Source organism: Oryctolagus cuniculus, chromosome 10 (genome assembly GCF_964237555.1).
Source record: "Oryctolagus cuniculus chromosome 10, mOryCun1.1, whole genome shotgun sequence".
NCBI lineage: Eukaryota > Metazoa > Chordata > Mammalia > Lagomorpha > Leporidae > Oryctolagus > Oryctolagus cuniculus.
Window position 1 is genome coordinate 65,826,748 of NC_091441.1, and position 27,610 is coordinate 65,854,357.

The 27,610-nt window shown below is 51.8% G+C and overlaps 1 protein-coding gene across 9 annotated transcripts in view; it reads left to right on the plus strand.

Moving 5' to 3' along the window:
* The first annotated feature begins 4,388 nt into the window (after nt 1-4,388).
* The window catches only part of MTCL1 (microtubule crosslinking factor 1), a 134,586-nt gene continuing 111,364 nt past the window's right edge, over nt 4,389-27,610 (plus strand). For 3 of the 9 annotated variants that reach the window (XM_070050453.1, XM_070050456.1, XM_070050455.1), the window contains exons 1-3: nt 4,391-5,813; nt 17,377-17,601; nt 19,514-19,672. In XM_070050453.1, the coding sequence (XP_069906554.1) occupies nt 4,755-5,813; nt 17,377-17,601; nt 19,514-19,672 (1,443 nt within the window). In that variant the 5' untranslated portion in view covers nt 4,391-4,754. Of the gene's footprint in view, nt 5,814-17,376; nt 17,602-19,513; nt 19,673-27,610 lie in introns of all 9 variants that reach the window. The other 6 variants (XM_070050457.1, XM_051852136.2, XM_051852139.2 and 3 more) reach the window with 4 other exon arrangements.

The following is a 27,610-nucleotide window of genomic DNA, read 5'->3' on the forward strand; positions in this document are numbered from 1 at the left end:
GGGGGTTGGTGGGGCCCGTGGGGCCCCCTGGGGTGGGTGGGAAGCCCCCTGAGTTTCCTGAGTACCCAAAATCACTCACTCTATTAAAAAGTTTCCCATCTCTCCACTCTTTTTAAACAGGAGGATTTCTCATGATTTAAGCCAGGAACGATTTCACACTCTAAATGTGTCTTTGTGTTAAAATAATAGGAAAACTGGAAAATAGATTCCAGGAGTGTACTTTAGTTTGGGCAATCTTTTATGGGTACAGATTCTGCACATAATTACAGCAGGGAGTATAAGGATTAAGGGAACTGTAGTCTTGAGTAAGCAATGCGCGTGTTTTTTCTCCCATCTCAATGAGTCAAATAAGATTTTTAAAAAATATTTATTTATTTATTTATTTGGAAGTCAAAATTACACACAGAGAGAAGGAGAGGCAGAGAGAGAGAGAGAGAGAGAGGTCTTCCATTCGCTGGTTCACTCCCCAATTGGCCACACTGGCTGAAGCTGAGCGGATCCAGAGCCAGGAGCTTTTTCCTGTCTCCCAAGTGCGTGTAGGGGCCCAAGGACCTGGGCCATCTTCTACTGCTTTCCCAGGCCACAGCAGAGAGCTAGATTACAAGTGGAGCAGCTGGGACTTGAACCAGCACCAGCACTGCAGGCGGCAGCTTTAACCGCTACACCACAACACCAGCCCTGAGTCAAATAAGATTTTAGAAATTCATCTCTTCGGGTCAGGGTTGTGACGTAGTAGGTTAACCTGCTGCCTGTGACGCCAGCATCCCATGTGAGCATGGGTTCAAGTCACAGCTGATCTACTTCTGATCCAGCTTCCTGCTACTGTGCCTGGGAAAGCTCCAGAAAACGACCCATGTATGTGGGCCCCTGCTACCCACAAGGGAGACCCTGGTGAAGCTCCTGGCTGCTGGCTTGGCTTGGCCTGGCCTGGCCGAGCCCTGGCCATCATGGCCATTTGGGCAGTGAACCAGTGGATTTAAGATTTCTCTCTCTGTCTCTCTGTAATCACCTTTCCAACAACTAAATAAATCTTAAAAAATTCATGCCTCTCTATCTAGCTATACAAAGACCAAATAGATATCTATCTCTTTCCCAAAGTCTGGTTTGGCCACATCTTAAAGAGTATTGGAGATCATTCCACTGATACAAAATAATGATGACAGTATTGCTACCAATACCTTACTAACGGTCACAGAGACAGCAAGTGACTCGGGCAGGATCTGAACCCAGAGCGGCCTGGTGGCAGAGCCTCAGCTCTTGCAGTGTGGTACACTGCTCTCTGCAGAGGTCAGGAACACAACATGCAGGCGCCACTCACCACACCAACGCCACACGCAGACCCCTGGGCCTGGGCTGTGGCCTCGGCAGTGGATGGAGCAGGGCATTGGTCACAGAAGCCGTGGAGGGCACAGGGAAGCATCCGGGGATCTCCAAGCACAAGAAGCCATGCCCACCCTGAAGGCGGGGCCAGTGGGCGGATGAAAAATCAGCAGGCATTCCACAAAGGAGATCCAGCCCTGGTGAAGAAGCAGCTGGAGGGTGAGACATGGAGACAGAGAGAGAGAGGAGAGATACATCAGAGACTCCCTGTGGGGGGTTTCTCCCTTCCTGGTCCATCACACCAATCTCCCCATAGCGCCCCCCCAGTGGCCAAACGCAGCAGACCCAGGAAAATCCAGCCAGGCTGGGTCGTTCCCTCCCAGAGGAAGGGCGGGGCCTAGTGCTGAGGACAAAGCAAGTACAGCCGCATATGGGCCCCGATTTGAGTCCTGGCTGCTCCACTTCTGATCCAGCTCTCTGCTATGGCCTGGGAAAGCAGTAGAAGATGGCCCAGGTGCTTGGGCTCCTGCACCCACATGGGAGACCCGGAAGAAACTCCTGGCTCCTGGCTTCGGATCTGCCCAGCTCCGGCTGTTGTGACCATCTGGGGAGTAAACCAAGGGATGGAAGACCTTTCCCTCTCTGCCTCTCTGTAACTCTACTTTTCAAGTAAACAAATAAATCTTCACATGGCTTTAAAAACGATTATACAGGCAGATCTCTTTAGACCAGAAACTCCCAGGATATTAGAAAGCAAAGCTTATTGAACACCTGCTTGCCATGGGCCAGAAGTCACGTCTGCCATGATCAGGAGGGTGGGTTCCGTTTGGCTGGTTACCTGTCGGAAAAGAGAGAGCTGGCTGCAAACTTCCTGGTCATCAGCCTGACATTTTGGGAAGACGCCCTTGCTGAAACATGTTTGGGGTGGCCTCAGGCACGCTTGCAGGCGCCATGCGGAGCTTGTAAGCTTGTGCTGAGTCCTGGGCATCATTGTTCAGGACCCTGAGGGTGTTGGGAGACACCTGGTTTCTGGGGGCATTGCCAGTGAAGGTTGGGGCTGGAGTTTCAGACCCACAGGGGCCGCGAGGGGATGGAGGGGGGAGAGTCAAGGCACCCTCCCATGGAGGGCCGGCTAGGCAGGCGTGCTGCAGTCACCTCTCAGGTCACCCACCCCCTCACCAGAGCCAACCAGTGTCCTGTTCTAGCCCTCCGTTGAGAGGGGGCTGAGGTCTTGCAGGTTCTGAATTAGAGATTTTATGGCACAGGTTACATGTTGTATGTGCTGTCTCCCGGTTCCCAGAGAAGCCACCCAGAAACACCAGAGACAGCAGCAGAGTAGGCAAGGTTTGGGTGCCCTCAGAGCTCAGTCCAGGACCAGGCAAGATGACTTCCGTGAGCACTGCTTTCCTGATTTGTAAGACGACTTTTTTTTTTTTAAGGAAGTGGCCAGGCTGAGTGATTCTGCAGAATCTGTGCTTCCTTTCACTTTCTTTCTTTCTTTTTTAAAAATTTATTTTATTTATTTGAAAGACAGAGTCTTTAGAGAGAGGTAGAGACAGAGAGAGGTCTTCCATCTGCTGGTTCACTCCCCAGATCGCCGCAACTGCGCCGATCCAAAGCCAGGAGCCAGGAGCTTCTTCCAGGTCTCCCATGTGAGTGCAGGGTTCCAAGCACCTGGGCCGTCTTCTACCGCTGTCCCAGGCCATAGCAGAGAGCTGGATTGGAAGAGGAGCAGTCGGGACTAGAACCAGCGCCCATATGGGATGCTAGTACTGCGGGCCAGGGCTTTAATCCACTGTGCCATAGCACCAGCCCCTCCTTTCACTTTCACGAGTCTGTCCTCTTTTCTCTATCCTTATTTCTGCTGTCCCCTCACCTGTGCTTATGGCTACAGCCATGACTACTTCCCTAGGCTCCAGGATGTGGTGCCCCCACCCTCCAGCCTCACCTACCTGCCCTCCCACCTATACCAGGCGCTCTCCCCATGCTCTGGATGAGCTGGGCTTTCAGTGGCAAGCCCCAACTGTCCTTCTAGGAAAATGGGACTCCCCCCACCCCAGGCTGGTTTAACCCCTGCACACCAGCACATTGGAATTATTGTGTGCCCTCTCCCTCCTGCCAATGCCAAGGCTACAGGGCAGCTTGCGCCTTATTCCTTTGGGTATTTATTGCCCACCACACAACACCTGTGCTCAGTGGTAGACACAAAGCACTTTTCGTTTGGCGCAGTGTGTCCTCCTATTTGCCCATTTAATCCTCACACACTCGGGTGGACTTATTTTCTGATCACACAGGTGAAGGAGCTAGGGTTCAGAAGGTCAGGTGCTTTGCCCAGGTGGCAGAACAGGACACAAAGCTCCAGGCTCTTGGAGCGAAGCGCCTGCAGGACCGAGAACTCCCGTGGATCTGGGTTTGGATCCCGGCTCGGCCCTGGGCCGGCTAAGGCACCTCAGGCGAGGGACCCCACAGCCCGTGACTGTGTCCTCACAAGTCATTCCAGCTCAGGACTGTTGGGAGAGATAACTAAAACAATGCCTGGCTTGCGGCCGGGACTACAAATGCGAGCTCTGTTCCAGACCCTAAGCTTGGCAAACCTCAGCTCCGGCTTCCAACAGAAGCGCCTCCCTCCCGGGGTGCCAGCCGCCCAGCGCCCTGCCCGCGTGGACGCGATCAGCGCATCGGGTACCACGGTCCTTAAAGGACAGGCCGCGGAGGGAGGGAACTGCGGGGTCCTGGGCGTGGCCGGAGCGCCAGTGGGGCGTTGGTCAGCCGGGGAAAGCGGGCGCCCATCGCACCCGCCGCAGAGGGCGCAGCCTCAGTGTCCTCCGGAGGCCGGCGCTCACCCACTAACTCCCCGACGCAGCTCCGCCGCCACCACGCAGGACATCAGAGAGCCGGCAGGGACCCGGGACGGCGAGGCCGCGTGGACTCCTCCGGCGTCCGCCCCGCGGCGCTCAGGCTCCGCCCCCGGCCCGCCCCCGGCCCCGGCGCGGCTGGCGGGAGGCGGGGCATGCGCAGCGGGCAGCGGGCGCGGGGCGCGCGCGTGCAGCCTTTCTCCGCCGGGAGCGGCGCGGGCAGGCGCGGGCCGGAGCGGGCGGGCGCCGTGGGGCGCGGGCTGGCAGTGGGCGGGGAGGCGGGCGCGCGCCAGCAGCGCCGCCGCGGGGCCAGCGCAGGAGTGAGAGGCGGCGGCGGCGCTCCCGCGAGCCCGGAGTCTAGAGGATGCGAGCGACGGTGCCGGGAGAACTGGAACGGCTGTGACCTCGGCGAGGCCAGAGCGAGGCGGGGATCCCCGGGGGGAATCGGGGGTGGGGGACGGCGAGAGCGCGGGGCGCTGCCGGGCGGGGCTGGGGACCAGTGATGAGCCAGCGTGCGAGGAGGCTGCACGCCGCCGCCACTGCCGCCCCGAGCCGCTGCCGGCGGTCCCGGCCCCGGCCATGGAGACGCTGAACGGCCCCACCGGCGGCGGCGCCCCGGACGCTAAGCCTCAGTCGCCCGGCCAGCACCACCGCCACCACCACCTCCACCCGCTGGCCGAGAGAAGGCGGCTGCACCGCGCACCCTCGCCCGCCAGACCCTTCCTCAAGGACCTGCACGCCCGGCCCTCCGCGCCCGGCCCGGCCCCGGCTGCCCCCTCCCAGAGCCGAGTCGCGGTGCCCGCCGCCCCGCGCTCGCCAAGCCTGGCGGGCAAGGCACCGCCCTCGCCGGGGCCCCTGGCTGCTCCCGGCCGCCTCTCCCGGCGCAGCGGCGGCGTCCCCGGCGCGAAGGACAAGCCGCCGCCGGGCGCTGGGGCCAGGGCGGCGGGCGGCGCCAAGGCCGCCCCGGGAACCCGGAGGGCGGCGCGCGCGGGGCCCTCCGAGCCACTGCCTCGGGCCGGGAAGCCGCCCGCGGCCGAACTGTCGCCTGCCGCCGCCAAGGGCCGCAAAGCCAAGCGCGGTTCCGGGGCGCCAGCCGTCCGCACCCTCGGCCCCCCGGCCCCGGCCGCTCGCGTCCCCTCCGTGACCCTCTCCGTGACCTCGGTGGCCGGCTCCCCTGCGCCGGGCTCGCGCATCAGCCACACGGACAGCAGCTCCGACCTCTCCGACTGCCCCTCCGAACCCCTGTCCGACGAGCAGCGCCTGCTCCCAGCAGCCAGCAGCGATGCGGAGTCCGGCACCGGCTCCAGCGATCGGGAACCCCTGCGAGGAGCGCCCACGCCAAGCTCTGCAGCTCGGGGGGCGCCGCCGGGCAGCCCCGAGCCCCCAGTGCTCCTCGCCGCGCCCCCCACTGCCTCTCTCGGGGGCCGAAGCAGCCCAGGCGGGGTCCCCATGGGGTCTCCGGGACCGTGTGCGGCGGAGGATGCTGGGGGACGCGTGCCGCCGGAGCGAGCGGTTCCCGGGACACCCAAAGAGCCCAGCCTGGGCGAGCAGCCCCGGCTGGCGCAGCTGCCGGCGGCAGAGGAGGAGGAGCTGCTGCGGGAGATGGAAGAGCTTCGCTCGGAGAACGACTATCTCAAGGTGAGTGGGCGCGGGTGTCCCGGGCGCGCCGCCGGAGTGTTCGCTGCTGCGGGCTGGGTTGCGCGAGCCCTGCACTTCCCTGCCCCTGCGCTCATTAGGCGCTGGGACTTTCGGCCAAACTTCAGGAGGGAGCCCGAGACCTGTGGGTCGCGCGTTCTCACCCGCTTAGCTTTTCTGGAAGTCTTGCTGTCTTTTGAGCGCGCCTTTTGCTTTTGTGGACAAGTTGGGGGAGAGATGGCCGTCATCCGTTTGGCTACATCAGCCGACCCTCACCTCCAAGCCAGTACCTGCCCCCTCACCTGTGGCAGCAGGCTTTGCCTGGCCGAGCTTTCTGGTCCCCTAGGTGCAGGTGTGTTGCAGTCCTGTGTAGGTTCTGGAAAGCGCAGGGGCCCAAGGCTGCAGACTCGCCTGCGGCTTCTCCTGCAGTTGCAGAAGGAGCTGGGGTCCCTCCCGGTCTCCTCTGGGTAGCACAGGCAACAGGGGGCCCTGGCGTTCATAGTGACACACCTGCAGTTCACAAGGGGTCCTTGGAGTGTGGCCTGCGTGGAGGAACAGTGGTGTTTTGCTGCCAGCCCTTTGCGCGCATGCACGAGCAGGTTTTTCTGTGTCAGGACAGGCCCTGCCAGCACTTTCTAAGGAATCACGGCTTCCACTGCACTCTCAGTGTTGTCCAGCAAGGCCTGCTAATGTGGCCTCTTAGTCTTGTTAGCACCGCGGTGCTTAATCTGGCTCTGTCCTTTTTCCCTGGGGAGGAGGGCTGGGCTGGAGAGGCAGAGGGCATGGAGGGTGCTGGGGAACCAAGACATTGCTGGTGACTTGAGAGGGAGCAAGCCAACTTTGAGTTTATTGTAGTCCTCAGGTTAGTAAATGACTCCAGTGGTGTAAGTCAATGTACTTCTCTGTTAAGATCTTAATGAATATCCTCCCAGACTGGCCGGGTGGCCCTGCTTTATCAGTAGGTTATGGGAGTTGAGCTGTTTGCTCAGCAAATGATGAACCTGCTGGCTCAAGGCCCAGTTTTCGGCCAGTGTGACTGAGGATTGGGTTTTTAAGGTGAACAGTGTTGAGGGCTTGCAGTGCAAGCTAGAATCAGAACACATTAACTGCTGAGCAGTCCTAAAGCTAACCCTCTTATCGGGAGTTATTTTATCTTGTGCAGAGTGAGGCAGAGGAAGAGAAGAGAGGGCAGATTGGGGATTGGAGCAGGGTGTTTCAAGTAGTGTGTGTGTGTCACCTCCCGTTATGTAATAGACTACCGTGCCAAACCCCTAGGTGTTGGGGGAGAAAAGGCAACTCTGTTGTACCGTGTGGCGTGGCTCTATGGTGAGAGCAGCCCTGGTACAAATCCCAGCAAGTGCGAGCTGAGCTCCCCGAGGGTGAGAAAGATCATCTCGTTCCCTCGTGTAGCCTCAGCTCAGAGCGCAGTCCCCGGCCCACTCCACCCAGCGTTTTCTCCTGGAGTCATGTTTTCCTGAATCAGGACTGCTGGGCAATAGCAAACTGATTTTCTTTCAAGAAAGGGTGTTTCTCGCAACATGTTTGATGTCAGGGTGGGCGATCCAGCTTCATGTCAAAGTGCGTTCGTGGGTGCCTGGTAATTTGCTTTCTCTTTCTGGTGGTTGGATTCTCAGTGACCCCGGGGTCTGTGCTGTTCTGTGTGACTGGTCAGTGCTTCTTCACAGCACGCAGGCTGTGACTGCCTCTGTGTTTATCACAACTCCAGTTTCTCAGGAGAAACTGAAACTGAGAACCAGAAAACTTGAAGGGACTTCAGCCGAGGTAACGAGTAAGCAGCGCTGCTTCTGTTTTCTTTCCTCTGCCTTCCGCTGCACCAGGCTTCCAACAGGCCTGGTTTCTCACCTACACCGCTTCGGAGTTGTTGTGTTAGCTCGATGTGGTTCGAGGTTTTGGCTTCCCGAGGGCTCCTGTGTCTTCTCTCTAGGTGCAGGGGCCATCCTGGGCACCTCGCCACTCGCCTGGGCGTGAATGGTCATGGCAGTCCCACCAGCAAAGTTTTTTTTTTTTTTTTTTTTTTTAAGATCTATTTGAAAGTCAGAGTTACACACACACACACAGACAGAGAGAGAGAGAGGTCCTCCATCTGCTGGTTCACTCCCCAATTGGCTGCAACGGCTGGAGCTGTGCCAATCTGAAGCCAGGAGCCAGGAGCTTCTTCCTGGTCTCCCACACGGGTGCAGGGGCCCAAGGGCTTGGGCCATCTTCTATTGCTATCCCAGGCCATAGCAGAGAGCTGGATTGGAAATGGAGCAGCTGGGTCTCGAACTGGCGCCCATTATGGGATGCCGGCACTTCAAGCCAGGGCATTAACCCGCTGCACCACAGCGCTGGCCCCCGGCAAAGTTTAATTTGCAGGAGGTGCTCATTTGCCACTGCCCATGGAGAAGGTGTCATGGCCATCTGTTTGCTACCCTGATTCCATTCCACACCCTTTCCCCTGACAGCAGGAGAGAGAGAATTGGATGAAGGGGTGTGAAGGAGACCGGGAAACTAGAATGATTGCATGTAGGTGAGCATGAGGCACGTGCTGACTTATTCAAAAGCTTCAATTACGTAGTTCAATTTGGGAAAGAAAAAAGTGTCCTGTTGTCCTTTTCTACAAGGTGGCGAGCCGCTGGTGCACAGTGAGGCTGGGAGCGTGGGGTGGGGGCGATGGTCCATGCCTCTGCACGTGGAAGTTGGCTGCGCTTTATGGTGGGAACTTCTCTGGGTTGTTGGTGTTGTATGGGGGTACTTTTTAAAGATGGTAGACAGAAGTGCATCTTTAAGCAGCTCCTTCCATGGGGAATGCTTTACAGAGCTCTCACAGTTACATGTAGCATCCCCCTCTCCCCATGTTACCCAGCAGAGAGAGACTTGGCCCAGAAATGGCTGCTCTCTGGAGTGTTGTGATCACGTAGTCTTGGACTCCTGTTACTGGGCACGACTGTCACAGTTTGTGAGCACTAATGACCAAAGCATAATCGAACGGGAAAATAAGGCCAGCAAAACCACAGGAGGATGTCTTACTGCTGGTGAAGTTCTCCTGGTCGTTAGCCAGACTGCCTTTTTTTTTTTTTTTGAAACAGCAGGTGTGCGCAGGGAGCTGCACAGTATGCCTGCTTTCTGTCTCTTCTCCACCTTCGTCAGAGGGCACTGGGGGGACTTGGTGTGGGTAGCTGGCTTTTGCAGGAAACACAGACACGCATTCTTTGTCCTCCTGTGATTGTGGAAAAACTCAGAGAGATGTTTGGAAGTGTTCACAGATGAAAGGGAGTGAGTTGAAACATCCAGGCGCCTTTGCTTCTTTCTTAAACAAAACCCAGGTGCCTTTCTTAGTGCTGAGGACCGACTCCTCTGGACTGGGCTGCCCCGTGTTTCGCCCCAGTGCTCTGCGACAGTCAGACAGGCTGCAGTGCTCATGGCCAACGTGGTAATTACGCGCTGTCTCCATGGGCTTGTCAGGCTCCGAGTTCACCGGCTCATTCTGGCGATGTGCTCACCATCCGCCCCTGTCCCCTACCCGGTCCCAGTGGTGGACCCTAACTATGCTGATGTCCAGCAGGGCTGAGCAGGGCTGTTTTTTTTTTGCCCTGCTATCCCAGTTATTTCATGCCAACTGTTTTTGGTTAAAAGGAGACATGTCGCCGCCCCTAGCCTCAAGGGCAGGTAACGGCGGCTTCTTGGAGAGGAACGGTTTCCAGGGGGAGGGCGCTGAGTTTCAGTTGCACTGGTTGCATTGGTGGCCACTGAGCCAGTCTTGCCAACCTCTCTCTCGCTTGCAGTCGAGCTTCAGGCTCTAACATACCTTGACGGAAGGCACTCCGCATGGCGTGGGGGGCCCTCTGGGACAAGAAGAAGCAGATCTCAGCAGCTCGAGTGTTTGCAGCCCCTCCTTCCCTCTCCTCCCCTTGTATTCAGCCGGGCCGACATGGGATATTCTCTGCTTTTCCTTAGCATTCTGCTTTGCACATGCATTTGTCGTGCAGCCCGTGCTGAGCGCAGCTGTAGCCGTCTTGGGAGAGAGCTAATGTGGAACAGGGCGAACAGTCCATCAGCTGCTGGCTGAACTGCCACTTGGTAAACAATGGTAGCGGCCCCTGTGCCGCCTTAGCTACAGCTGGGAGCCTGTGGTGAGCATTTCCATTGTCCGGAGGGAAATGAAGTGGATTATTTGTATATTACAAAAGACAATAGTTTCTGTCTGGAACTCCCAGAAGATGGAGTTGTTGCAACAGTAGCCAGATGACTGTGCCTACTGTCCAAATTGGTTCTATTTAAAGGGGAGTATTGAAATAGAATAGATTACTGATGTTGGGTTGTTTAAAAGAGATTAAGATTTGAATGCAGTTGTCAGTGTGATCTAGAATTTTCATTGTTTATACTAGGAAACTGTGGATTTCACTTTTATATTATATTCGTAGATAAAACTGTCCTCCTGGAGGTTTTCATTGAAACATTCAGTTTTCATCTCGGCTTTTTCAGTTGCACACGTAGCGCCTTATTATTCTTCCCATTTGATCTGTGTTAATGGAGCTTGATCTGTGACCTGCAGGCCAAGGGAGTAATTGAACAGCTTGATGCTACTTCATTATGTCCTTTTCTATAAAAATTTTGAAAAATGTGTTTCATTAAAACCGGATGAGGTGGCCTGACATTTATGTATCCCATAGACCTGATGTTACCTCAGTATAAAATCATTGATTAAGGACAGTTTTTTCCCTACTAATTTCTGTGTATAAAAATACAGCAGCAAGTTTTCCCTTTGATTTATTATCTCTAAGCTATGTCTGCCAGAAACACCTCTATGTTCTGCTTGATTTGGTTTCCCTAAACATTTCAAGAGCAGACATCTTTAAGGTCCAGGAATACCGTGTTTTCAAAATCAGAGCATGCCACCAGGAAATCAATGTAATGTTGGTCTGAAAACCACTATCCATCATGACCCTAATCCAAATAATCACAGTTTTTGCTTCTCAAATGGCTGCTGCCAGTTTACATGGCTTATAATTTGCTTCTCTAGTAATTTCTTTCCACCGAGTCTGAAAATTGCCTTCTTCTAGACTCTGGAAAAGAGTTGAGACATCAGCCTCCATCCTGTCTCTGCCACATACCGGTGGTGCAAAGCCATTGAACCTTTTAGGATCTCAGTTTCCTCATTGAAGGAATGAGTCTCTTAGTGCCCTCACTACACAATTTCCTGTTGACCAGTCTCTCTAAAAGATACACCTGGACGAAGACCAGTGTTAGGCTGTGTGTGTGAGGCTGCTGTTAATGGATGACGGGCTTTTACAAGTACAGTGGGAGGCCTGTTGTTGCATCTGTCCTGGCTGTAGCAAATCATTTGCAGTATTTACTGGAAAGGGCGTGTGTTTGTCCAGACGGCCTTGGGTTTCTGGCTGGCTTCTCTTGCTAGCTCTCAGGCTGTGGGTGCCCCCACCAGCCTTGGCTGGGCTTCCTTGCCTGTAAGATGAGGGCGATATGTTCCCGACAGGGTGATGGTAAGGTTAGCCATGAGGGTACGGTGCTTAATAAAGCATGCCATCGGCTCTATACCTGTAGATAAAACATGGGTTATAAAAGCAGTGCTTCAGATACATGTAATTCTGGTCTCTGCCTCCTTTTCTTTTCAGTGTACCTATGTTGGTGATTATTTATGCCAAAAAATATTAGCTGTTTACATTCAGCCTGTTCAGTGAGTACATCTTACACTTAAACTTTTTTTTTTAGGTCTGTAATGGTTGTTTATGAATCTGTCATATATTCGGCATTTAACGTCGGAGTGTGTGAGGCCACTTTGCAAAGGCTGAGAGTTAGAGGACATTTGTGCACCTGGAAGTGTATCTCAGGTCTGCATGTAGTCATTTCACATCTTAAACACTTGGGTTGGAGTAGCAGGTCCGCCTAGGCACTGGTGACTCTGGCTTTGAGAGAGAGACAAGCTTCTCACAAGGACGAGCAGTCACCAGCTCTTCCTCCCCGGAAGGAAGAGGTGGCTGGCTGTGTGTGTGTGTGTGTGTGTGTGCACGCACGCGCATAGGTAGCAGTGTAAGGTTGTATATATGTGTATATACATAGGTAGGGTGTAGTATTGTTGCTTATTCTGTTGCTTCTTAGTTGCCTTCTGACTGTTCTCAGGAACAAGCATGGAGATTAGGCTCCTTCTCAAAGTCTGATCCATCAGATCCGTGGATAGGACGTGAGTGAAACTTGACCCTGATTTTTGAGGATTCGGGACTCACTTTCCGCTCCTTACCCAAAGAATGACGACCACAGGGCCTGGGTTCTAAAGCCCCTGTTTGCCACTGGGGCTCCTCCAGCCTGGCTGGGGCGGCAGGCACGGCTCCCCTGCCTTGGAGGCCTCCGGGTGGGGATCGGAGGCCTCCTGCTTCGCCTTTCTGAAATGCTGGGTCTCCTCCGGCGAGAAGCACTCCGCCTGCCGGCCCGCTCAGGAGTGCTTGGCTGGCCAGTGTGGCGCTCAGCCCGGCAGCTCCCGCTCCAGGTGGATTTCCCTACAGGGGCGGGAGGTGATGAGAGGCAGCCCCATGAAGGGAAAGGGAGGAGAGTGGGTGACATGTCACATGACCTGCACTGTGCTGGTTTCCCTTCCTCAACACAGCGCGTCTTATACTCAAGGACTTCAGAAGTTCTGGGAAAGAATAGAATGAAAAGATAGGCTCATTTTGTTGTAAACATTTTTGAAGTCTCTCTATTATTTTTTTAAGATCTTTATTTTTATTTATTTGAGAGGCAGAGTAACAGAGAGAGGAAGAGACAGAGAGAGAGGTCTTCCATCCACTGATTCACTCTCCAAATGGCTTCAACAGCCAGATTTGAGCCTATCTGAAGCCAGGAGCCAAGAGCTTCTTCCAGTTCTCCCATGCAGGTGCAGGTGCCCAAGCACTTGGGCCATCTTTTACTGCCTTCTCAGGACATAGCAGAGAGCTGGATTGGAAGTGGAGCAGCTGGGACTTGAACCTGCACCCATATGGGATGCCAGTGCTGCAAGCAGATGCTTAACCTGCTACACCACAGCACCGACCCCTAGTTTTTTAATACACACTCTCCATGAACTTCTTGAAGATTTCCCATGTGCCTGAAAGTCAAAATTTTTTTACAGCAAAAGAAACTTATCTTTTACTTCCATTTTCCACAGACTTCTTGAAGTACTTGTATTTTTTTTTTAAAGATTTATTTATTTATTTAAAAGGCAGAGAGAGAGAGAGATCCCTCTGGTTCACTCCCCAAATGGCCTCAATGGCTGGAACTGGGCTGATCTGAAGCCAGGAGCCAGGAGCTTCTTCAGGGTCTCCCATGTGGGTGCAGGACTTGGGCCATCTTCTGCTGCTTTCCCAGGCACATTAGCAGGGAGCTGGACGGGAAATGGGGCAGCAGGGACTTGAACGAGTACCCATATAGGATGCTGGCACCACAGGCAGCCCCAGTAGGATCATTTTTCAAATTGAGGTATTTCTGTTGGGAGCCAGGAGCAGCGAGCAGACGGCTCGGCCATCAGCGATGGGGGCGCTTCTCCAGGCGAGGCCCAGACAGTGGTGGGCAGGATGTTGGCTCATCCTGCCAGCCATGAGGCTGCTCCAGGGTGCAGCTCCCGGGTCTCGAACCCCTCAGTCACAACTGCAGCCCGAGGCAGGACAGCTGTGTTCACCGCCGTGCAGCTGCATCGATTCTACCATCCACATTTCAACTGTGTGCATGTATCGCATGTGTTATCTCCACTACCCACGCTCTTCACCCTTCCAGCTCTTTATTTATTTTAAAGATTGATTTATTTATTTGGAAGGCAGAGTTACAGAGAGGCAGAGAGAGAGAGAGAGAGAGAGAGAAAGGGTCTTCCATCCACTGGTTCATTCCCCAAATGGCCGCAGTGGCCGGAGCTGTGCCAATCTGAAGCCAGGAAGCCAGGAGCTTCTTCCAGGACTCCTACGGGGTGCAGAGGCCCAAGGATTTGGGCCATTTTTTACTGCTTTCCCAGGCCATAGCAGAGAGCTGGATCAGAAGTGGAGCAGCCGGGACTCAAACTGGCGCCCATATGGGATGCTGGCGCTGCAGGTGGCGGCTTTGTTCGCTAAGCCACAGCGCCAGCCCTGAAGTACGTGTATTTCTAATGCTGTTTTCATCCTGGTGTAGAAAGTCTATAAGAACACTTGGAAGCTGAGAACATCTTACTCATTTGACTACTGGGAAGTGGGTGAAGCTTCCTTCTTTAACATCTGTTCTTCTTGGTGGTCTGGAACAGGCTACATTTGGAGTCACAGTTGAGTGGGACACTTCTCTGTTAGGACAGTGTGAGCAGGGTGGAGAGGGACGATCCATGTGCGGGGTCTGGGCGAAGGAGCTGCCATGCAGTGCTCTTTCCAGTATGGCCTTGCATGTGAGGGGGCTTCAGAAACTTCATGGAAAATGCATCTTACGAGAAAACCCTGCATGGATTTTGAACAATTTTTTGCACCAAAGTAAACAACTCTGTTTTTCCTGAGGTTTTTGAAGTACTGGATCCTGGAGCTGCATCTACAGGTTGGGAAGAAGTTTTTATAATTAGGCTACAAGCCTGGAACGAGGAGAGGATGCACTTAAGTCCAATTTTGATCCTCTTTTGATTTGGTCTGAGTCACTGGTATGCATGTGTCTTCCATCCACAAATACTTTTTTTATGCGGCTTTTTTAAATAAAAAAAATTTATTTGGGGTCCAGTGCAGTGGTACAGCAGGTTAAGCTGCCATCTGCAGCACTGACATTCCATATGGACACCAGTTCGAGTCCTAGCTGCTCCACTTCCAATCCAACTCCCTGCTAATGCACCTGGGAGAGCAGCAGAAGTTGGCTCAACTGCTTGGGCCTCTGCATCTACATGGGAGACCTGGATGAAGCTCCTGGCTCCTGGCTTTGGCCTGCCCCAGCCTTGGCTGTTAGAGCCATTTGGCGAGTGAATCGATGGGTTGGGAAATTTCTCTCTCTCTCTCTCTCTCTCTCTCTCTCTCTCTCTCTCTCTCTGTCTCTCTGTAATTCTGACTTTCAAATAAATGAATAAATCATTGAAAAAAATTCAAGAGTGATAGACAGAGATCTCCCCTCTGCTGTTTGCTTCTCAAATGCCTGCAATGGCTGGGGCTGGGCCAGGCTGAAGCCAGGAGCCAGGAACTTCTTCCAGGTCTCCCATGGGGGTGGCAGGGGCCCAAGGTCTTGAGCCATCGTGTGCTCCCTCTTGGGTGCATCAGCAAGAAGCTGGATTGGAAGCATAGGCGGCACTTGATTCCAGGATGGGCGTGTCCTCAGCAGCAGCTTGACCCTCTGTGCCACATAGTGTCCGTTCCAGTCTGGAAGTAGTTTTTGAGGGCCTACTGTGTGCCTCATGCTGCTGTAGCTGCAGAAGGAGCAAGATAGAGGCATCTGTCTCCTCTGAAGCTTGCCCTGGAGTGTTGGTGATGGAGCCCAAACAGGAATAAAACACCGATCAGAGAGCATGGCAGAAAGTTCATGGGAAGTGGGTATTATGAAAAAACTGTGAATAGGCTTTGAAATATTTTTGCTCCCAAATAAGTTTCTCTCTTCCATTTTTCATGCAATGTGTTAAGTACCCTGGCACTACCAGATGGTGATGAGAGGAAGGGACACAGTACAGCCAGGCAGGGACTGGGCGCCGAGGGGTTGCAGAAGCCTGGGAAAGGGCGTTTGGCAGGGAGGGGGTGGCAGGTGACTCCTGGAGGCCCCCTGGGGTTTGGGTGGGTGGTGAGGAGGAGAATAGACTCTGGCAGGATCAGAGGAGCAGAGAGGAGGCAGGGACCCAGTATGTGGCAACACTTACACCTGAGAAGGGTGGCTGTGAAGTGGGAGCGACTGGGAAGGCGGGAATCCTGCCTTGGGCTGTCCTTGTCCTTCTCCTTCAAATTTAGCCCCTTCCGTAACAGGGCAGGTGTTGGAAGGAAGCAGCACCGGGGACCCAGGAGCAGATGAGTCATTTCTGAGTTACTGTCCTTGCAAAGCAGGAGGGGGAGTCCAGCACAGGTACCTTCAGGTCCCTTGTATTTTTAGGGATTAAAGTTGAGGGGAGGCCGGCGCCGCGGCTCACTAGGCTAATCCTCCGCCTGTAGCGCCGGCACACCGGGTTCTAGTCCCGGTCGGGGCGCCGGATTCTGTCCCGGTCGCTCCTCTTCCAGTCCAGCTCTCTGCTGTGGCCCGGGAGTACAGTGGAGGATGGCCCAAGTGCTTGGGCCCTGCACCCGCACGGGAGACCAGGAGAAGTACCTGGCTCCTGGCTTTGGTTCAGCACGGTGCGCCGGCCACAGCGGCCACTGGGGGGTGAACCAACGGAAAAAGGAAGACCTTTCTCTCTTTCTTTCTCTCTCACTGTCCACTCTGCCTGTCAAAAAAAAAAAAAAAAAAAAAAAAAAAAAAAAAAAGTTGAGGGGAAACTTCCTTAGCGTGGGAGATGGCCTCTGTGAGAGATGTGCCTGTTCCCTCTCCAGGTTTCTTAGAGAGTCAGCTAACAGCCTACTTTCAGTTGGGTGACAATGAGCTTCATGATGGGCGACCCTGTTGACGTCTTTAGTTTGGTCCAAGGCCGTGGGCTCCTGTCACTTTTGGTTGACATTCCATATTTAGAGTTCCTTCTTGTGGCCAGCAAAGAAGAATGGAAATAAAAGTACAGAGAAATAGGAAGAAGCAAACCCTATGTGTGTCTGAAGTCATGGAAAGTGTTTCATCTGTAGACACAGTTGCTTAATCAACACTGAGGTTCGATTTGTGGGAGAGAATGTTAGGGACGTTTGCAGGCATGTTTGTAACCCCAGGGCAGTGAGACAGGTAGGTCTTACTAAAGCTTATGTTCTTCAAAGGTGAGGTCTGTTTGAGTCATCTCAGTATGTTTGTTATGCCTCAGAGATACAGGTTTATTTTTTATTTTTATTTTTTGAAATTTATTTATTTATTTGAAAGAGTTACACAGAGAGAGGAGAGGCAGAGAGAGAGAGAGAGAGAGAGAGGTCTTCTATCCACTGGTTCACTCCCCAATTGGCCACAATGGCTGGAGCTGCGCCGATTCGAAGCCAGGAGCCAGGAGATTCTTCCAGGTCTCCCACACAGGTGCAGGGGCCCAAGCACTTGGGCCATCCTCTACTGCTTTCGCAGGCCACAGCAGAGAGCTGGATCGGAAGTGGAGCAGCTGGGTCTCGAACTGTTGCTCATATGGGATGCCGGCGCTTTAGGCCAGGGTGATAACCTGCTGTGTCACAACGCCGGTCCTGAGATACAGGTTTAGATCAGTGTTTGATTTGAATCTAAAAGTTTAATTATCCACAGAGCTTATTTTATCTATGATTATGTAAGGATATATTGGGAGCGGATGAGTTCCAAGAGACTGCAACACAGAACCGGAGTGGTTTCTAGGTTCGGGTCCTACAAGACCTCAATAGACCTGGGGTGATGTTGTCTGCTGTGGGAGCCTCCAGAGGCAGCCAGGAGAGGGGTCTTCAGCACTCAGGAGCAGGGTGGGAGAGGCAGACGGTGTCTTTTCTGATGCACTTGGCTCCTACGTCTGCTCTGTGCACAGGACGAGCTGGATGAGCTCCGAGCTGAGATGGAAGAGATGAGAGACAGTTATCTGGAGGAAGATGTTTACCAGCTGCAGGAACTCCGGCGAGAACTGGACCGCGCTAATAAAAACTGCCGGATCCTGCAGTACCGTCTCAGGAAAGCCGAGCAGAAGAGCCTGAAGGTGGCCGAGACCGGGCAGGTGGATGGCGAGCTCATCAGAAGCCTGGAGCAGGACTTGAAGGTCAGTCGGGGAGAGGGCCTGATGCTGCAGGCAAAGCCAGGAGGGCTGCCGGGGATCAGGTCCCATCTGAAGATACAGCCCCAGACCTTGCATGCAGAGTGCTTCTGTCTGCCTTAACAAGTCTCAGTGTAGACATTCTTAGTTTACTTTCTGGCTTATAGATTATGTGGGTTTATATGACTTTGACAACCTGAGATTTGAACTGGTCATAATATAAACTGAAATAAACTTTTTTTAAAAAAATTATTTTATTTATTTGAAAGAGTTACAAAGAGAAGTAGAGACAGAGAGAGAGAGGTCTTCCATCTGCTGCTTCACTCCCCAAACAGCTGCAATGGCCAGAGCTGAGTTGATCTGAAGCCAGGAGTTAGGAACTTCTTCTGGGTCTTCTACGTGGGTGCAGGGGCCCAAGGACTTGGGCCATTCTCTCCTGCTTTCCCAGGTGCATTAGCAGGGAGCTAGATTGGAAATAGAGCAGCTGGGACTCAAACGGGGGTCCATATGGGATGCCGGCACTGCAGGCTGGGACTTTAACCCTCTCTGCCACAGCACTGGCCCCTGAAATAAACTTAAAAAAATATCAGATTTAATGGATCTATTATAGAAAGAATCAATACCTGCCAATTAGTCTGACAATTGGATAGAAATAGTACTTTCTTTTGTTTGTTTGAAAGGCAGAGTTACAGAGAGAGAGAGAGAGAGAGAGGTCTTCCATCCACTGGTTCACCCCCCAAATGGCCACAACTGCCTGGGCTGGGCCGGGCCAAAGCCAGGAGCCTGGAACTCCATCCACGTCTCCTACATGGGTGGCAGGGCCTAGATACTTGGGCTGTCTTCCACCGCTTTCCCAGGGAGCTGGATTGGTTCAGTTGAGGGTCACTTTGTAAAAGTTGTCCATATCACTCAACATTTTTATTGTTACTTAGTTTTCTAGGATACACAAAACCTGAAATTTTCGGAACCCAAGTGAAACTTGTGTAGTGTGACTTAATGGAAGACACAGGATCCTACCCAGTTGTCTCTGAGAACCACTGGCAGAAATGAGAATGAGGCGATGAAATCCTAGACTTTATGTCCTTTGCTCTCTCCGTGGGCAACAAGACTGCTCTCGTGACCTGATTATCAAATCATTTATCTAGAGATGAATTATGCACAATGTCCTTCTTGTGAAGGGAGTACTTGTGAAATCTCATCCAGCCTCTCATGATGGGGAAAGAATCTTCGTAATTCTGTCGGTTATCGGTCACTAACAACATGTCATTTTGTACGATAAAGGGTGATTTATATTTGTCTTACGTACTTCCTTGCCTCATTTGCCATCAGAAAGTGAAAATGTTTAACTTGCTTGAACATTCAGGCTTTCTGTCACCCTGGAGTAGAGAGTTTAGAACTTGACCGTGCTGAACACCTGCACACAAATTAGCTGACGGGTTTTTTTTTTTTTTTTTTTTTTTTTTTTAGCAGGCATGTTCATTATTACTGTAGGGAACAGAAATGTTTATTTGTGTATCATTAAGGTTTTGAATATATCACTTACAGCCTGTGAGCGTGGGTGTTCTTGTGATTTTCTTTAAAGGGTTATGCAAAGTGGCTCTTTTTTTTTTGGTCCAGATGAAAGCTACTTTCCCACTTAACAATATTGACTTCTTGTTTTAAACCATGAGTCGAATAGCCCTGATCTGAAATGCAGGGGGCCAGAAGAACATTTTGAATTACAGGCTTTTGGCTTAAGGATGCTCAAGCAGTAACACCCTCTCCTTTTAAGTGCAGGTCTGTTAACTACGGCCAGGTCTTGGCTCATCAGCATCACTCTGTAGCTCCCAGTGACTTTGGCCTCTGCGGTTGTCCGAATTACCCTTAGCAGGCACGGCGCTTCCCACCCTGATGGTTTGTTTCCATGTGGTGGATGCAGGTAGCCAAAGACGTGTCTGTGAGATTGCACCACGAGCTGGAGACTGTGGAGGAAAAGCGTGCGAAAGCTGAGGACGAAAATGAAACTCTGCGGCAGCAGATGATTGAAGTGGAGATATCCAAGCAGGCCCTGCAGAACGAGCTGGAGAGACTGAAGGAGGTAACCACCCCGCCGCGGGCTAGCCTTCCTCCCTCGGCCGTGCGCCGTTAGCTACCTGGGATGCGCAGGGTCCCCTACTTGCTGTGTGCTCTAAAACAGGGCACAGCCAGATGACAGAAAGTGTGTTTGGCTCAAGAGCTCAGAATGGTTTTTGCAACTCTGTAGCATTGTAAACAAAGAAACAAAACTGCACCCAAATAAATCCACCCCCTCCCCAAGCAAAGAAGACTAGAAGTAAGACTGCATGTTACTTGCAAGGCCTGAAGTACTTGCCCTTGGTCTAATAATCCCCATTCAGATCGGCTGGCTGTTCATTCCCGTGAGGTGTCCAATTCTGTGTTACCAGAGCACAGAATTAAGCAGTAGATTTTTCCTCCCTCCCTCCCTCCTTCCCTCCTTTCCTCCCTCCCTCTCTCCCTCCTTTCCTTCCTTCCTATTTATTTATTTATTTATTACTTCGAGAGACAGAGCACACCCACCTATCGCTTCACTCCCCAGATGCCTACATCGACACCAAGATGAGGCCAAAACCCAGAGATGATATCTCAATCCGGGTCTTCTGTGTGGGTAACTGGAGTCACTTGAGCCACCACCTGCTGTCCCCAGGGTCTGCATTAGCAGAAAGCTGGAATTGGGAGCAGGAGCCAGGAGTAAAACCCAGGTTGTTATTTTTTTTTTTTTTTTAAGAATCTTTTCTCCCAGTGGGCCAGAAAATATATTATGATTGTCCATTAAAGCTGTGAGGAACCATAATGTATGTATGCTACCTATGTATATTATTCAACTGATAAGATTTAAATATAGATCTTTTTACATTTTAGAGTGTGATTGTTCAACAAAGTGGTCTAGAAAATGAACATATATACATATAGATATGTATACTTTTTCCTTTGTGTACGGCAGTGCGCATCCTGTTTTCTTGTTGATTTCCATTACGAGATTAGAGTCCAGTGTTTCCTTGGAAAGCGTCCTGCATATCTGTGACAATGACATTAGAAACTCCCGGTGCTGGCAGGAAGACGCTGCTCCCGGCTGGCATGTCACCTGCTGACGGCCTCACTTAGCAGTTCATTTCTTCTTTGGCTCATTTTCCTGCTTCAGCCAGCCATTTGTTGTCCATCCAGCCGTCCAGCAGCACGCTTGGGGCTGGAGACTGGGGCTGTGCGGTTCAGCCTGGCGCGGCGAGCAGAAGGAATTACGGCAAAGCAGAAAGTACCGCCACCATCGTGGGTTCTCCCTGCCCCCATGCTCACAGCCGCCTTCATTCTTGACCTTCATTCATCCCATCCTTTCACAGTGCCCTTCTGGAATGCCAAGCTGTGTGGGACAGGGGTGGGGTTTTGGCTGTCGGTTGGCAGTGGAGTCCCCGTGCCTGGCCCCTACAAGGGAGAGGATGAGAGCCCGGAGCCTGGGTGGCCAGTGCCGGCCTGGGGTGGAAGGAGGCTTCGGGAAGGGAGAGGTTGCCTCTGAGAACTTGCCTCAGTGCCCAGCAATCCCTGGCACTTAGCCTATAGGTGATTTGCCCCGGGCCGGCGCAGACTGCCTGATGGTGGTGGTGAGGTCTCGTCTCGTCCCTCTGCACTCCCAGTTGCTGCTGCTCTGCTCCGTTCTTTTCCCTTTGTCTGCGTTTGCCTGGAGATGGGGCCAGGACGCTTTCCTTCCCAGGATTTCCAGGCTGAGCCCGACCTGGCAGGCAGAGGAAATCTTGTGTGTACAGAATTCTGTATCCTAAAATACACAGCTTAGAAGTGTATTTAGAGGTTTGGCGTGGGTACGTTTGTGTGTAGCTATGTAATATGCATGTGAAATACGAACATACATGAGTATACATGAGGGCACTTCATAAAGTATGCAGGAAGATGGAAACATTTATTTTGGTGCAAACATTTTGAAGTGTGTGCATTTGAGGAGTCTTCTAGAAGTTCATGGAAAATGCATATCATGGAAAAGCTATGCTTGGATTTCACATTTTTCTGTGTCAAAATAAACTTTCCTTTTCATTCTACTCTCCTATGAACTTTTTAAAAAATTACCTATTTATTTAAGAGACAGAGGCAGAGAGCTCTTCCTATCCACGAGTTCACTCCTCCAAAAGCCAGGGCTGAAGCTGGGAGCCGGGAACTTAATCCAGGCTCCCCATGTGGGTAGCAAGAACCTAGTCTTGAATCTGCTGCCTCTCATGAATACTTTGGCAGGAAAGCTGGAGTCAGGACCTGGAGCTAGGAATGGAACCCAGGTATCCAGGTGGCGGATGCAGGCATCCTAAATGTTAGCCTAACTGCCCACCCCTCCTTGACCTCTTTTTTTTTTTTGACAGGCAGAGTGGACAGTGAGAGAGAGAGACAGAGAGAAAGGTCTTCCTTTCCATTGGTTCACCCTCCAATGGCCGCCACAGCCGGCGCACTGCGACCAGCGTACTGCGCTGATCCGAAGGCAGGAGCCAGGTGCTTCTCTTGGTCTCCCATGGGGTGCAGGGCCCAAGCACTTGGGCCGTCCTTCACGGCACTCCCTGGCCACAGCAGAGAGCTGGCCTGGAAGAGGGGCAACCGGGACAGAATCCGGTGCCCTGACCGGGACTAGAACCTGGTGTGCCGGCACTGCAAGGCGGAGGATTAGCCTAGTGAGCCGCGGCGCCGGCCCCTCCTTGAACTCTTTGATATGCCCTCATATATATTTAGGCCAGCAAAGATTCTTCTGAGTAGGTTTAAATGGATTTGTGTAGGACCTGGCATCTCTTTGGAGGAAGAAATGGTGACTGCTGTTCTTGAAGCTGAAGACAAGGCCGGGGTAGGACAAAGGTTAGGACAAGGATCTTCAGGGAGGCTGATGTGGGCTTGTGGAGATGAGGAAGAGGTAGAGGGGTCACCTCCTCCCACCTCCCACCTCCCACCTCCTGCTGTGGGTTAAAGTTACTCAGAGGGATTACTCAGCTGGGGTGCAATAAGGATTTTACCTCTAGAGTTGCAGCCCGACTGGTGGGACTGCATAGCTGAACCAGACTTGTAAATGAGACGTAAAACTGACGGAAGTCTCGGAAGTCTCCGGAGGGTTAGATGCTGGGAGATTACACGGGAAGCAGAGAGTGGTGGCCCCTAGTGATGCAAGGTTTGGAGGTGGTAGAGGAGGTGTTTATTGGGAGATGCCAGCTGTTGGCGGTGCAAATGGGCTCCTTTTACAAAAGCCAGAGCAGATGCAGTCGCTTTCCTGTAGCGCCGAGGACGATGTCTTCCCTACTCGGAGCCTTGCTCTCCGTTGTTCAACTCTGGAGTTTTATAAATGAGCGTGTGACATCCTGGGAAAGGTGAGGGCCGCACACGTGTTGTGTGTGTCTCTGAAGAACAGATGTCTGTGTCCCCCTCGGCCTTGGAGGACAGGGGACAAAGCCTCCCCAAGCCCCTGCAGCTTTGTGGCCTCCACGGGGCCTCCTTTCTTAAGCTGCCTGGTGGGCAAATCCCACACAAACTTTCCCCAGCGCTGGAGACGCTGTGTCCGGGACACGTTTTACCCCTCTCCCTAGCCTGTGCCGTCCATCTCTCCTGTTTGTGTCATGGTCCCACATCGTTCTGCCTGCTATTAGTCCACTTGCTCTTGCTTTAACAGAATACCTGGATCTGGGTCCTTGGTTGGAAAGCAGAGTCACTTGTATATAGCTCACAGTTTTGGGGTAGCTCCAGCTGTTAGGCCTTTGGTGGGGGGCTCCTTTTCTGCATCACTGTGTGGTGGCCTCACTGTATAACTCACTCATTCTCAGAAGAACTCAGCGACTCGGCGGACCAGCATTGATCCCTTCGGAGGGCAGCACCCGTGACCTAGGCACCTCCCCCGAAGTCACACCTCTTCAGGGTTTCTCTGTCTGCACACTTCCACTGGGGACCGAGCTTCCACAAGAGCTTGAGGTTCTGCTCCTGTGCTTTTGTGGTCTCTTGCTGCTCCATGATGTGGCAGGGATGGACCTTGGAACCCGACAGAGTCCAAGAAGGCAGACACAGTGTGTGATCACACTTATAGCAAGTACCCGGGCAGGTGTATTCAGATAGAGACAGCGCAGATGAGAGATTCCCGGGGTTGGAGAGAGGAGAGAAGAGGGACTACGGACTGTTCAGTGGGGAGGAGGTTTCCACTGGGGTGATGAAAATATTTAGGTACTACATAGAAGTGGTTGCAACCACATTGTGAATACAATAAATGCTATAGTACACTTGATGATGGTTACTTTTATGTTATATGAAACTGTTAATTTTTTTTAAAAAAAGATTTCTATTTATTTATTTGAAAGGTAGAATTAGAGAGAGAAAGAGAGAGAGAGAGAAAATGAATATCTTCCATCTGTTGTTTTACTTCTTGAATGCCTATAACCACCAGGAACTCCTTCTAAGTCTCCCAGATAGGTGTCAGGGTCTCATGTACTTGAGCCATCAATTGCTACCTCCTAGATGGCGTTAGCAGGGAGCTAGATCAGAAGTGGAGTATCCAGGACCGCAGCCAGCACTCCAGTAAGGGCTGCGGGCATCCAAGTGGTGGCTTAACCTGTGTCACAACACTGGCTTCTGTTACATGGATTTTAACCTCAATTAAAAGCCTTTTTTTCTCTATTATGTTCATACTTTCACCAATCCCCCTCAAATGAATATGGACTGATAATATGCATTTTATATATATATGCTGTTTCTAGTCTTTTCTTTTTCTGATTTTCCCTCTACATCCAAGATTTTGACAGTGTCCTTCTCTGCTTAAGCAGCCCTGCCTTGGTTCTCAGTGGCCCAACTCTGATGACCTGCGGGACCATTGCTGCCCAGCCTGCCCCATCTCCCTGCTGGATTTCTCACCCCATGCCTGTAAACCCCGGAGCTAAATCAAAGCGCAGTTCAGAAGGGTGCAAGGTGACCATGCCCTCTGGTCCTCTTTGAACTAATGGAGGTACGCAGAGAAACAAATAGAGAAAAATCTTCCATCTGCTGGTTCACATCCCACATGCCTGAAACAGCCAGGTCCCAGCCAGGCCAAAGCCAGGAGCTGGGGAACTCAGTCCAGATCCTCTCTGTTGGAAGGCAGGGATCCAACTACTTGAACCATCACTGCTGTTGCTTGGGGGTGCATTAGCAGGAAGCTGGAATTTTGAAGTAAGCCTGGTCTCAAACCCAGTCACTCCAGTATGGGCTAGGATGTGGGTGTTCTGGGGGCAGCCAGCTGCTGCACCAAACGCCTGCCCTGGATTGAATTTTTAATTCTCATGTTTTCTCTCTATTGGCTAGGAAGCTACACATTCTATTTATTTTTTATAAAATTACTCTTACATGTTTAACATGTATGTTTGACTTGAAATGTAAAAGTTACCATCTCTGTTCTTCTGAATAATGCAAACATCTAGAAAGCTTCAACTCAATCAACTCCTGTTCCTCATATTACAGTAATCATCCTCCTGGGCCTGAGTTATGGCATAGCGGGTAAAGCCGCCACCTGCAATGCTGTCATCCCGTATGGGTGCTGGTTCGAGTCCCAGCTGCTCCACTTCTGACCTAGCTCCCTACTGATAGCCTGGGAAAGCAGTGGAAGATGGCCCAACTGCTTGGGCTCCTGCTACCCATGTGAGACCCGGAAGAAGTTCCTGGCTCCTGGTTTTGTCCTGGCTCAGCCCTGGCCATTGTAGCCATTTGGGGAGTCAGTCAGCAGGTGGTAGATGAATCTCTCTCTCTCTCTTACTCTCTCTCTCTGTGTAACTCTGACTTTCAAAATAAATAAATAAATATTTAAAAACATAAAGAATATACAATAAAATTGCCTTCCCCTGAGTTGATTGATTTTTTTAGAAAACTTATTTAATAATTACTAATTTCAAAAGTACAACTTTTGGATTATAGTGGTTTTTCCTCCCATAACCTCCCTCTCACCCACAAACCATTCCCCCGAGTTGATTGATTTAGCACTCACTGCTCATTTGTATGCATTTATAGATGTCCCAGTGGGTTGCTTATCGTTGTTTCTTGAGCATTACGTTTTCCTTCTGAGTTCAGTTTCTTTCTCACTGATCTGTTAATAAACCTCTTAGTAGCTGTTTCCAGTAAGTGGTGTTGTCTGAAAATGCTTTTAGTTCAGACTCGGTCTTGATAGATGTGTAGCTGGGATAAGAGTCTAGCACTTTGAAGTTTATACTCTGCCATCCTGTGGTTCGTTTTGCTGTACAGAGGTCTGCAGTCAGGAGACTTTTCATGTTTGTAGATGGTATCCTCATTCCTGATCACTTTCATGCCTTTTCATGTTCGTTAGTCTGTAATTTCAGTCAGGTGCATCTGGAAGCATTGTTATTTTGCTCAACATTCGTTGTCAATGTGAGTGTTTATACTTAGGAAATCTGGACAATTCTCACTCATTGGATTGCATTTAGTGGTGAAATTTTTTCTTTGAATAGTATTTCTTCCTTATTTTTTGTGTTTCTTCTAGAAACCTATAGTGATCTGGGACCTTTATAGGTTGGCCATTTTTTTTTTTTTAAGAGTTATTTATTTAAGAGGTAGAGTGACAGAGAAGAGAGAGAGAGAGAGGTCTTCCATCTGCTGGTTCACTCCCTGCTTCCTCTAACAGTCAAGGCTGGCCCAGGCTGAAATCAGGAGCCGTGAACTTAATCCAGCAGCAGCCCAAGTCCTTTAGCCATGGTTTGCTGAATTGGAAGTGTGGGTGGGCCTCGGTCCTAGGTAGTTGGCTGTGGGATGCCAGTGTGCCACACTGTCTTAACCTGCTGCACCACAGCGCCTGCCCCGGGTTCGCCCTTTTTATTTTGCCCTCCGTGTCACTTTAGAATGTTCTCTTTGTTTTCAGATGAACCTTTTCATCTCTGTGTGCTGCATTCTGGGTAATTTTATGCAGTTCTTATCCAAGTCACCAATTCTGTCTTATAAAGAAGACAGTCGCTGTTTCATTCATTCAAGAAGTTTTCACCTCAATGAATTCACCTTCTAGATTTATGAAAAATTTGCTTGTTTGTTTTCATAGGCTTTCCTTTTTTCCTCCATCATCACTGTTTCTTGTTTCAAGTCTTTAAGCATTTTGAGGTCATACAGCCTCTTTCCGTGTGTTGTGTTATTTCCAGTTCTTGGTGTTACTCATCCTTCTATCGGTCAGGTTTGCTTACTCACTCCCAGTGGGTTTTGTGATGAGGTCACCTGAGCGGGAATCTCCCGGGGTCTGCTGAGTGTCCCACTGGGGAGACGTCCGCCTGGATCTGCTCCAGGGGCCTGGGCTTGGACATCTGGTCCTGATGCCACTCTGGAGCTGTGTGTCACGTGGCTCGTGTGGTTGTGGCTGTCAGGCCTGCCTGTGCCATTGGCCTAGGGCACTGGTACTCCCCCGGGGTGGTCGTCCCCCCCTGGGCTCCTGAGCAGGATTTCTCCTTCCCTCCCGAGAGTCGCTCAGGGGACTCTTTTCTCATGTCCCCAGCTGGGAGGCTGTTGCCTTCTGCCGCCCCCCACTCTAACCCCTAACAGGTGCCCGGTACTGACTGCTCCGCTTGTTCCCTGACTCATGGCTGACGCTGGGGGAGTCTTCTTTTCTCGTTCCTTGGAAAGCTGAGCTGTCTGTGAATGTTTGTTTTATTTCATCTAGCGTTTCCAGCCGCATATTGGGAAGAAGGCTCAGGATAGCTCAGTGTCCTCCCCGCCCCCGCCGCCGTCCTCCCTCTGTGCCCTGCTGCTCCCTCCTCTGCCCCCACTCACCTCAGGGCTTCCTGTCGGGGCATCTTTCTCCGCCTTCCTCCTCCAGCAGGCGAGGATGTGCTGTGTGTCATTACGTTTAAGTAGTCCGCAGCCAGAGTGTCTGGAAATACAGGTGCGCAGACATAATAAATGATTTACTGCTCTCACGCTGCAGTGCAGTAAAATACGATGATCTGTGTTTCCAGGCTTTGTGGTCCCCCTCGTAAGCTGGGGTTTGGCTGGGTGAGCCAGG